This window comes from Beta vulgaris, chromosome 2 (genome assembly GCF_026745355.1).
Source record: "Beta vulgaris subsp. vulgaris cultivar EL10 chromosome 2, EL10.2, whole genome shotgun sequence".
Taxonomy (NCBI): Eukaryota; Viridiplantae; Streptophyta; class Magnoliopsida; order Caryophyllales; family Amaranthaceae; genus Beta; species Beta vulgaris.
In genome coordinates this window covers 24199399-24211699 of record NC_079203.1, presented here as the reverse complement: position 1 = coordinate 24211699, position 12301 = coordinate 24199399, and the positions used below count along the sequence as shown (strand labels likewise).

The following is a 12301-nucleotide window of genomic DNA, read 5'->3' as shown; positions in this document are numbered from 1 at the left end:
CCATTGCCACCTGCCATCCACTGTAAAGTCAGTGAAATTTTTTTAGGACCATGGGCGAATGTCCGGCCCGGACGTTCACCCCATGGCCCGAACGTATGGCCTGGACGTTCGGACCATGGGGCGAATGTTCGGGTTGGATGTTCCACCCATGGCTCGAACGTCCGGGCCATACGTTCGGGCCATGGGGTGAACGTCCGGGCCGGACATTCGCCCATGGTGCTAAAAAAATTTCGCCGGCTTTGCAGTGGTGGTGACCATTGTGCGCCGAGACCGACGATGAGGCTAAGGTGGTGGTGGTTGGGGAGGCCGAGACCGATGATGAGGCGAAGGTGGTGGCGAGTTGTGACTGCCATTGTTGGACTTAGGTTGAGTATGTAGTGATGAAGAAGAACGAGAGAGAGGGGGATTAATATAGTGTATGGTGGGTCCTTGAAGGGGTGGCTAGTGGGGTGGGGGGAAGGTGGATGATTCTGGTGGGTGGTTGTGGCAATGGGTGGTGGTGGCAGGAGGTGGCTGGTGGGTGGGGTGGTGGGGGTTTAGGGAAAAAGAAAAGGGTAGAGATGTAATTTCATGTTTTCTTGAGGCAATTTGAAGTAGTTTTGGAGCGATGAATCGAAGTTCAGCACTAGTATATCCCTCCAATCTAAGATGGTTAGACTCGATTTATGAGGTCTTATATAAATATTCATATTATTGATTGGGGACTTTGTGATGGGGAAAAGTAAAATTCGCTTTAAATATGTTTTCTTCCTCTAGCCCTTATGGAAACCAAGCGATGAACATATTCCAAAACTTGAGTGAATACAATAGAAAATGTGATATCTTTTCCACCATTTAATATGATGTTGTTACTACTCATCTATGTTTTGTTGACGTTGTACTTCATTCAATGGCTCTAGTCCAGTTACAATATACTAACGATTTAAGATGTTGACTGTGTCATTCGCCAATCTGAGACGTCAACAATAGTTGGTAGTAGACCTAATCTATTCATTCTCTTCTTCCTTTGCGTGCATTCCTGTAGTTGTTTTCCCCTTTGACATTTAAAATCTCTACTATAGCATACATGAGTTGCAACCATATGTAATTGATTATCTTAGGATCGTAGCAATTGCATGTTTTCTCTACACTTTTTTCCAATTTGTCCACTATGTCAGGAAATGTTTGGTGTTATATTGATTGTACAGCTCTTAAACCCCCAATATGTTAAGGTATAGGGACTGAGCGGGTTGTCATATTAGGGTGATTTCAAAGTCATCTAGTCTTGATTCTTCCAGAAAAATAGGATCATCTGGTTGGATATCAAACCTGATATTGTCTTGTTGGATCTAGATCTGTTTGCAACCTATAGCTGTTGGCCATTGTTGCGATGGTTCCTAGATGAAGTCAGTGATGATAATTTCCCTAATGGTTTCCCTTATTATGTTATAATTTGATTTAATCTCATATATAGCACATTCTGGTATGTTGCATGAATTCCTTTGGGCTCCCATCTCATCTACAAACGTGAAGATCAAATACCCAATTTACCATCCCATAGTATTGACTCGTTGTCCTTGCTATGCCACCTATGAACGTCCCTTTTGTGATGAAAAACTTGAATTGACAAGCTTTGTAAGGGTCTTCCTCCTCTAGTAGAAGGTAAATTTTTGTGTGATTTTGCTCATGAAGAGCCACTTTCATCTATGTGAAACAATGTTGAAGTATGTTTTGCCTTCTGTGATGGTTTTGCGTATGATTTGGGATAGCACAAACTTCATCCTTGCTACTCTGAGTTTGGGTGTAAGTGCGAGTTCTATTGAGTTTATGTGACTCTTTAAAATTCCTCTCTTCAACCATCTGTGCAAACTGTTGAAAGACTTACTTCTAAAGCCAAATCAAATGACCTCAGGATGGTCCTTTGTTTTAAAAGAACTCTTCTTAGCTCTTTATCATCTATGCACTTGGGCTTCCTCTCATAGTTGCTACCTTTTTACCAGCACCATTGACCTCAATGCCTAATATTTTATTTCTGTGCAAGTCTCCAAATTCTATTCAAAGTATATATGCTACAAATATATTTGTGCATTCTCATTATTAAATGACCTCTTGGAGGTATATAGCGACAGAGCAAATTTTGGGTGCATATATAATTCTCTTCAACTCTATCTTCTTAATTCCTGATACCCACACCGGGTGCTTGGGGGTGCTTGGCCTTTTAAGAGGACCACTACCTTTGGCTGAATTACCCAATTTATTCTTCTAAATAATTGGTCCTAACTTCTTCCTCTCTTTACCCTTCTTGGTTTCTCCCACTTTCTCATAGTGTCACTTTAAAACATGCACATGAAGCATCATTCAATCAAAGCACAACTATAACTTTGTTAAACTTTTTTTTCCCTATTTTGCTTCAAGTCCCTGTTCTACATAGACGGAATGTTTCCTAAAAAGCTCCTCAAATAAGTAGCTAGAGCGTAGAAGCCTTCTTCAGCAACCCTGAATCCATTTATGTTATCTAGATTCCTCAATACCCCACCCTCACCATGATCATGGTATCTACTTTGGTACCTCTAGCCTTTTGCTTCACCCCTCACTTCCCCCACCATTATGGTGCAACCAAGCCTTTTACCATGGAAGCAACAAAGATTATGAGAAGAATTTTTGTTTGATATCTAAGTCATTTTTATCTACCATGGAAGCAAGAAAAATAATAAAAACAATATTTGAAGGTATGGAAGTATTTAAATCTATATGTAATTTTGCTTTGATTTTAGGTCTTCAAAAAATAATATAGAAAAAAATTTAAGAAGCCTGATTTCTTTGATGAGATTTCTATTTGTATAAAAAGAACATCTAACTTTTAAATATTTAAACTAAATTTTAGAACCGGATTATGTCCCGGCTAATTAAAATTTTCATTTATTAATATTTTGATTTAAAAATTTTATCAAACATTAGTTGGTTAACACTTTAATATATAAACTTGAGATCATAAAACCAAATCTTATAACATGCATTTTCAAATTTTTTTATTATATATATGTTTAAATAGAGCAAACACTCTTAGCATAGTGCCACATGACAGAGTTACTTGTTGAAGAACTCCTTTTAATATATTAGTATAGATATGAAATGGACAAAATGGTGAGTTCCACATCTAGAAATACACCATAAAACTTATATTCCTAAATTTAGTCTAACAATGAATCATCTAGCCATAATCATATTAGAAAAACTGACTGGTGGATCTGACGCTAAATACACGATAGAAATTGAGGTGTGTGAAGTTGCCACATGTGTGGCTGAACGATGACCAAGTAGTATGGTATCGTCAGGCTTTTGTTTATCTTCGCAAATAGAAGATGCTTTTTTTTTCTGCACATTGAAGATTAAATCATTGTAACAACGACCTTAAAAGGTACAAGATAGCAAAACAATTCCCTTGGGCCAAAGAGGAATTGAAGCTAAATGTGAGAACATGCTTGATAAGAGAAACAAAGAATTATTTCGAAACGAGGCCACATAAGCAATTCAGAGAAAATGAAGCCACTAATACAAAAATTCATAACCGCAATTCTACATATAGTGCCACCAGGTTATGGCTGCAGCTCTCGCCAATCCTTATTATCAATAGCTGGCATCTTACAAGCCATGGGCGTACAGAGCAAAAATGAACAAAATTATGCTATATAGCATCAATCTCTCTACCTAATTCAAAATCATCTCCCCTTCACTGACAATATTGCAAGAGAGGTAACACTCCTCTTCCTTGCTTCGGAAGATTTAAATGGCAGCCACCAATGCCATGTGCTCAATCAAGTCCAAAACTCGGTTACTACAAGAGGCAGAAGGGAGAACTTGTTAGGTATCACTTACAAACTGGAAACATACAACTATTCAAGTATGAGACAGAAGCAGGTGACTTTGAGAAAAAAACAAGCGAGGAACTAAGTGACATGAAGCATACCTGTATCCCCATTCGTTGTCGTACCATGAAACCAATTTCACAAATGAGGAGCTCAGTGCAATCCCAGCCTTGGCATCAAATATGCTTGACCTAGAACAGAGGAAGTAGTTTGCAAGTCGGGTAAAGTGATACTCATATGACGCAACAGAAAGTTTGAACTGACAGGTCAAAAAATTTGCACTCCATTAATTTCTTGTGGCAACCATCCCATTCAGTTAACAGGAACTGAAAGACAGGATGGTAACTTAGATTGATTGGAGAATGTAGTAGCTTGAATTTAACTATGTCAGGGTTATAAGCATTTTCTTTGAGCGTTGCACACATCAAAGAAACTGGAATCTTTATATATGATTATAGCATCAACCTACCTTGTATCACCAGTAAAATCATTTGAGACTACATCATCCTCTGTATATCCGAGAATACCCTTCAATGGACCCTCTGAAGCAAATCTGTGATACAAACATTGCCAAGTCAAAGGCACGTCAGAAAACATTTCACCCATCAGAAAAGAAAAACTTGTTCAGGCATTAGCAGTCAAGGGAATGCGGAACAGCCACATTCTATTATATAATTAGATAACATACTTGATAGCAGCTTTAACATCTTCATAGCTAGCACTTTTCTGAAGTCGACAAGTCAAATCCACAACAGAAACATTTGGTGTTGGAACCCGAAATGCCATTCCAGTAAGTTTTCCATTGAGTTCAGGAAGGACTTTTCCAACAGCCTATAAACATATGTTTCACTTCAGCAAAAGATGAGCTTATAATAGCTTACCCTATATATTCATTTTTGGCTTCAAGATCTCGTTTAATATTCGAGGTCAAGTTAATCCTTGAGTCTTTTTCATTTTATGATGTAGCTAACAATTGAATACCACTGTGGAGTGCGGACATAATTATGTGCTTTGTTACGAAACAAAAATATTAGCACTTCTCAGAGAAAATTTTGCCATGTAGAAAATTATCAAATTCACAATAACCTTTTTCTGTTTTTCTTTAATCATTGAAATATTGCACTAAATTTTCCTATTTCAATCAGAAACATACAGGCTTATAAACTTCAATTAGTTGGCCTTATTTCTATTTTGACAAAGACATTTCAGAGAAATCACCAAATGGAACTACATGGTTAATTAGATATTGTTATTGCACTGGATTCCAGATGATGAAGTAAAAAGCAACAGTGAAGTGAAGAATTCAGAGTTCAGACTCTGAAAATGTAAACCTTTTATCCTTATTTTCTGAATTATCCATATCATACCTTTGCAGCACCAGTAGAGCTAGGGATAATGTTTTGACTAGCTCCACGACCTCCTCTCCAGTCCTTCATCGATGGTCCATCAACAGTTTTCTGAGTCGCTGAAATCCAAAACTAGTTTTGTCAATGCTGACAAAAGATGTGGCAGGTTTTATTCTATTAAAATAGCAGACATGAGCACATGCTATGCTTGAGGAGGAAGCATGACAAGAAGCTTAGAGAGTGAACCTGTAGTAGCATGGACTGTTGTCATCAGACCTTCAACGATGCCAAACTCCTCGTGTACAACCTGCACCAGAACATAATAAGACAGAATTCTCATAATGAAGCAGCCAAGTCAACAGAGTGCAATATTCAGATAGGACATCCTAGAAGCACGTTCCAGTTAGGTCATAAAAGGTCAGTTAAACAATATAGAGGAACATAGAATGATAGAAGTATAAGTCACACAAGAGGATGCAGAAAAAGGTCTAGAATGGAAGAATCCAACAGCAGAACTATTGGGACTCATATTAAGATGCTAAGAGGTCGCTGTTAGCATTTTCTTTTTCAAAAAGAACAGCAGTAACAGCAATCATACGTGGATATCACAGTGCAGTGTTTCAACTTTCAAGCAACAAGCTAAACATGGTTATGAGAGACCACCAAGACTTTATTGATCCCATTAGGTCTTAACACCTCTAGAACAAAAACTCTGTATCACAAAGAACATATTCTTTACACTATCCTCCTATATGTGGACGTTTAAGGAAGACTCTACTTTCCATACCTAATGCCTTCCAGTTTCCTACTATCTCTGGGAGTATACTGTATACCAAATGAGTTGCATAGCAATACGAGCTTTGTTTGTTTTGAAAGAAAAGAGCATATAAAGTCATTAAAATTCTAATGCGTACTTGAACACCTAACTCACTTTGCATTCTATGTTACTAGTACATAATATATTTTGCCTATGCTGAACCTTGGTGGTTCTACATCATACACGACCAACATAGTTTGACTGCACAAAAGGCTCTCTTTGTTGTTAGCCTTGTATTTGATCACGATTGAAATTCAAGATTTTTTCCAGAACAATGTAAATTGTAAACTATGTATGTTCTGAAGGCAGACTAAAATGAATTTAATATGCAACAGTTGAAGATCTAAAATAAACTCATAAGGAACATTAATATATTGCAATAAGGTCACTATTTCAAGGGAACATCAATATTTTTTCTTAGAAAAAAAAAAATTTGTCAGCAAAGAAGCGAACAGAAAACAGAAGTCAAACCACACCTTTGCCAATGGGGCTAGACAATTGGTGGTGCAGCTTGCATTAGAGACGACATCCATGTGAGGTTTGTATGTATTCTCATTTACACCTATTACAAACATCGGCGCATCTGCTGATGGAGCTGATATTACAACCTTTCTAGCACCTCCCTGCAGAAAAGCCATTAACATGATTAGTCTAAGTGCACACACACTTGTCATAATATACAGTAAGACTAGAAATTGCAAATATGACTGACAGCTAAAAGAAAGAAGTAATATTTACAGTAAGATAAATGTGGCCATCAAAAAAAAAAAAAAAAACAGAGATGAGCGCACAGCAAAAAGGAGACACTACACCGACCTTCTTATGTGCAGCTGCTTTTTCCAATGTTGTGAAAACACCAGAGGACTCAACAACATACTCAGCACCATAATCACCCCAAGGGATGTCCTCTGGGTTCCTGTACGGCAATGCATCAGATACTGAGAAAAAAAAATATATGATGGGGGGCTGTAATCCTTTTTTCAGTGTTCAATGAGAGACCAATACCTATTGCTGGTAACTTTAACCTGTTTGCCATTGATTTCAAGAGTTGAATCATCCAGAACTCTAATGGTTCCCGTGAAAGGTCCATGTGTTGAGTCATATTTAAACATATATGCCTGAATATAGGGGGATGAATAACAAATAAACAGACATCAAATCATACTCCATACAAATGCAAATCTTACTAAGCAGAAGGAACAGAAACAGACTTTCCTACCATGTATTTGGCATCAACGAAAGGGTCATTCACTGCCACCACTTCCAAATCATCCCTAGAAGTTGCTACCCGTAGAACCAGCCTTCCAATCCGACCAAATCCTATAATGTTGTGAAACTACATTATTGGTCTCCTTTAACAAATTGTACATGTACAGCCAATAAACAATTACAATATCATATGTTCAGTGATATAGTTTCTTGCTTTAAGCAAGAATACCCAGGACCTATCAGATTATAGTTTGAACGGTCGCACATGTATACCAAATTATACCATATGATACAACAATTAAATCAGAGATATGTAGTGTCTTATGAAATTCCCTTCTAAAGTATACATGTACAGCCAATAAAAAATTCCAATATCAATATGTTTCCAGTAATATAGTTTCTTTCTGAACAGTCGCACATATATACCAATTAATCACCATATGGTACAATAATTAAATGAGATATGTGGTGTCTCATAAATTTCCCTTATAAAGTATACAGAACTGAACTGAGCACTATGATTCATGACCTACACACAAAATGTCTCCTCATCCATTAACCACCTTCAGAACAGCAAATTACTTCATTGCGAAGCAACTTTAATTTTAAACTAAGCACATCGATAGCTTGTCATAACAGTATTTCGGACAAGCAGCAAATGAGGCAAACACTTCCAAGCAATAATTGTTGCACAAAAAATTAATCCTATCTTTTATTTTTTAATTATTTTATAGAGCAATAGATGTCAAGAGAAATATAACTACCCTATCTTCAACTAATATACATCCAAGCATCCTCTATTGGATTCAGACAATCTTCAGCATTTGTCCATCAGATTTGGCTTTAGCCATCAATGAACAGGAGGCGAAGACCAGAGAGGGTGGAGTGAGGACTGTAAATTTAAACTCCTTTAGCTACCCAGCGAAATTCCTTCCCTCAAATTCAATCTGGACACTAGAATAAATCAACCCAGCTAGCAGGCAAACAGGCGAGACTTGTAATAGCTATGATGAAACAGTAAAATCAAGCTGATATCCACCAAGAGACTATATATATTGATGCTATTTTTTACTAAAAGTTTATAAATATCTTCTGTATAAGCATACACATTCTCAGTTGACCATCATGGTATACACATTAACTAATTTCCGAGTTGTTGCTCATTATACAGCATATACAAGACATGTCCAACATAAAGTTCTCTAAACATCAGAACAAGAAGCCCCATATGTCATTGTGACACTTCCAAGTTCCAAGAGAAGAAGAATATCGGCAGGGGGAGGCTTAACAAGCAGTTTTACAACCCACGTCTAAAAAGATTAGCTTATTCAAATACTATTTATTTCACAATATATAAATTTCTTCAGTAATACTCAACCCTCCTTCGATGATTACTATGTAAGCAGATAAACAAAAGTCTAACTTCAACAATAACATATAAGCAATCTTTCATAGCATTAAGGATCAGAATATGACAAATAGCATGAAGGTCAAATATAAATGAAAAAAGGCCATACCATTTATTCCAATCTTTATCTTGGCACCACTCCTTGTTCCTAAAATGAAACAAGAGCAGTACAACTTATTAACTATGATGAACGACACAATTCCATTACACAAAAAGAATAAGAACGCAGCAACATACTTTGAACTGTTGGTGGAATCTCAGTAGCTGTTGCTTTAATTGGTTGCATGCTTGTCAACCTACTTTCCCTGCTTAACATAAAAAAACTTCACTACTAACTCATAAATAACAATTTCAGACTAACTACAAGCAAAGGACATCCACCTTCAACATTATCACTATATTAGATCTGTAGGACAAAATTAAACCTAGAGGAAGTCAACATAAATTGCTTGATCTTTATTGTAACTACATCGATAGATTAGTAACTTTAGTTAAACATTTCTACTCAAGATTTTCATCAAGTGCCTTCAATTACATTTCGAATGCAATTTCATGAAATAAATCGAACGTAAAGTTACTAGTAAAATATCGTACTAAATATTCAATCTCACATCTGATAATTTGCTTGTTCTTTATTTTAACTAGCTCGAATGCTCGACCGATCAGTAACTTCAGTTAAAAATGTCTACTCAAGATTTTCATCGAATTACATTTTGAGTGAATCTCAAGAAATAAATCGAACGTAAAGTCACAGATAAAAAATCGTAATAAACTTTAGTCTCACATCAAACAATTTGCTTGTTCTCTATATTAACTAGCTCGATCAGTTAGTAACTTCAGTTGAGCATTTGTACTCAATATTTTCAACAAGTGTCTTCAACTACATTTCGTGTGCAATCTCAATAAATTAATCCGACGTAAAGTTGCGAATGAAACATCTTACTAAAGAAAATCAATGAAGAGAAGGCATAAGATTACTGGATACAAGAGGAGCCGCCATTCACAGCAGTACCGAAAATGTTACTTTGAATCTTCAATGAGCTAATATGATTAGAACCACTTATAAACACCTAAAATTTCCAAAAGTAACAAAAAAATCAAATTGTAAGCGTAAAATATCAATAAACAACTGAAACAATGAAAATTGAAGACGAAGAACAAATTGGAGAGAAAATACCTTGGAAAGATCGGAAGAGAAGACAGAAGACGAAGAAGGAGGAAATCGAAGGAGAGAAGAGTAAGCCGCCATTGTAGCTTAAGTTTGAAGCTCAAAGTTTGGATCAACAACTGTAGCAGAGAAGTGTATGGAGGCAAGAGAAAAAAAAAACCCTAGGAAATACTGGAAATGGCAAAAGGGAGAGAAATGTGCAAGCGTGACTTTCTCAGATTCTCTCTCCTTGGAATTGCGAAATGAAAAAAGAAATGGACATATGGAGGAGTTGGTAAACACAAAACAGGGACTAGGGGAGTGTTTTATATTTACTATAAAAGAGTGGTGATGTTCTAAGAAGTGAGAAGGGTTGCTTTCTTTTTCTTTTAAAATAAACAGAGTGCGTAGGGTAGGTGGGCGGGGTGCAACAAGAGAGAAAGAAAGAAGTTGCTAAAAATATGAAAATGACCAGTATAAAAGTGGTCATGTGTTTTTGGCGACGTCGAAGATCTTGTGGAGTGTGGACTATATGTCAAATTAATAACAGTAAAACAACATGAACTTTTTCATTTTGAGAAGATTGTTGTGAAATAAAAGATATTATCAGAGGGTATAGTTTTATAAGAGTAACAATTTTACCTAATAACTCTTGTGTGTGTATCCATTGATGTTGAGTACATGAGTATTTATTACATAAAGTCTAAACTATGTTCACTAGGTGCATAGAATAAGTGGTGGAAAAAAAAAAGATCATGTTTGTTGTGAGAAATATGGAGAGAGAAGTTATGTAAATATATTAGAGAGTATTGTATTTGTATTGATGTGAAAACTGATTTCTTACATCGATGGTATTTATAAGCAAAGTTTTCTACTGTGCACAATTGTAAGATTTTCAACACGGAAGAAAATTACCTGACATGCACTAAATGCACGCAGGAAATGTGGACTTCACATATATGTGAACAGTGGACATTCCACTGTTTCTCAACACTCCCCCTTGAATGTCCACTTATAAGTCATAATAGACGTTGTCTCATTAAGGATCTTTGTTAGGAAAAACCTTGTGGGAAAAATCCATAACTAGGGAAAGAGTACAACTATTATGTATCCTTATATGCTTAAAATCAATTGCCTCATTAAAAACCTTGTCAGGAAAAACCCGTGGGATAAAAACCTGATCGAAGGGAAAAAGAGTGCAGCGCATATAATACTCCCCCTGAATTAGCATAAATCACGAAGATGACGCATTCCAATTTTTTGGACTAATTCTTCAAATTTCTTCGCCGGAAGGGATTTGGTGAATAAATCTGCAAGATTCTCACATGATTGGATTTGTCGGATGTTGATCGTCCCTTCCTTTTGGAGGTCATGAGTGAAGAAGAGCTTTGGTGATAAATGTTTAGTTCTGTCTCCTTTGATGTACCCTTCGCTTACTTGGGTGATGCATGCAGTATTGTCTTCGTAGATGATAGTTGGATTTGTTGTTATTGTTTCCATCCCCATTCTTCTTGGATATTCTTGATCATTGACCTTAGCCATACACATTCCCTTCCAGCTTCATAAAGAGCAATTAATTCTGCATGATTTGATGGTGTGGCCGTCAAAGTCTGCTTCGTAGATTTCCAAGATATTGCAGTACCTCCATAAGTGAATACATATCCGGATTGAGACTTAGCCTTTTGTGGGTCTGATAGGTAGCCAGCATCTGCATATCCAATGAGTGACGCATTTGGTCTCGACTGATAGAATAATCCGAGATCTTGTGTTCCTCGAAGATAACGTAATAAGTGTCTGACTCCACTCCAATGTCTCTTTGTTGGTGCATGTTGTTATCTAGCTAACAAGTTTACTGAAAAAGCTATGTCAGGTCGAGTATTGTTAGCCAAGTACATTAAGCACCAATTGCACTTAGATATGGTACTTCAGAGACCAAGAATCTCTCTTTCTTCTCGTGGTCTGAATGGATCATCTTTCTCATTCAGGGAACGCACTACCATTGGAGAACTTATTGGGTGGGCTTTGTCCATGAAAAAACGTTTCAGAATTTTTTCTGTATAGTTTGATTGATGGACAAAAATCCCATTTCTTAGATGTTCCATTTGCAGGCCAAGGCAAAATTTTGTCTTCCCGAGATCTTTCATCTCAAATTCTTTCATCAAGTATTTTGCAGTCGCTTCAAGTTCTCTAGGAGTTCCGATAATGTTCAAATCATCGACATATACAGCAATGATCGCGAATCCTGATTTAGATCGCTTAATGAAAACACAGGGACTGATTTGATTATTTTTGAATCCTTCTTTCAATAGGTATTCACTAAGACGATTATACCACATTCTTCCAGATGTTTTAACCCATAGAGTGATTTTCTCAATTTTATTAGAAACATCTCTTTGGGCATGCAATTTTCTGGTAGTTTTAGTCCTTCAGGAACTTTCATATAAATATCTGTGTCAAGTGAGCCATACAAATATGCGGTCACTACATCCATCAATCTCATTTGCAATCCTTTCGAAACTGATAAACTTA

At 36.6% G+C, this 12301-nt stretch overlaps 1 protein-coding gene across 3 annotated transcripts; it reads right to left on the bottom strand.

Annotated features, from left to right (window-relative positions):
- Window positions 1-3461: 3461 nt before the first annotated feature.
- Window positions 3462-10121, bottom strand: LOC104906366 (glyceraldehyde-3-phosphate dehydrogenase GAPCP2, chloroplastic). Of its 3 annotated transcripts, none has more exons than XM_048638893.2 (14): window positions 9803-10121; window positions 9604-9695; window positions 8863-8933; window positions 8735-8773; window positions 7228-7328; window positions 7014-7126; window positions 6825-6924; window positions 6485-6631; window positions 5438-5498; window positions 5213-5310; window positions 4534-4676; window positions 4315-4398; window positions 3947-4036; window positions 3462-3814 (listed from the first exon to the last, which is right to left on the bottom strand). In XM_048638893.2, the coding sequence occupies exons 1-14, from the start codon at window positions 9872-9874 to the stop codon at window positions 3763-3765; spliced, it is 1263 nt and encodes a 420-aa protein (XP_048494850.1). In that variant the 5' UTR covers window positions 9875-10121; the 3' UTR covers window positions 3462-3762. The 3 variants fall into 3 exon arrangements, with proteins under 3 accessions (XP_048494850.1, XP_010693410.1, XP_057248536.1); XM_010695108.4 differs by having other exon boundaries at window positions 8863-8930; window positions 9803-10119; XM_057392553.1 differs by lacking the exons at window positions 9604-9695; window positions 9803-10121 and adding an exon at window positions 9569-9587 and having other exon boundaries at window positions 8863-8930.
- Between the last annotated feature and the right edge of the window lie 2180 nt (window positions 10122-12301).

Bases quoted from the DNA above. Each gene is read 5' to 3' on its own strand.
- LOC104906366 (XM_048638893.2), bottom strand. From the start codon at position 9,874: ATGGCGGCTTACTCTTCTCTCCTTCGATTTCCTCCTTCTTCGTCTTCT. The intron at 5,311-5,437 runs GTTCACTCTCTA...TTTGGATTTCAG, and splicing joins AACAGTCCATGCTACTACAG to CGACTCAGAAAACTGTTGAT. The intron at 4,399-4,533 runs GTATGTTATCTA...TTTGTATCACAG, and splicing joins GATGTTAAAGCTGCTATCAA to ATTTGCTTCAGAGGGTCCAT.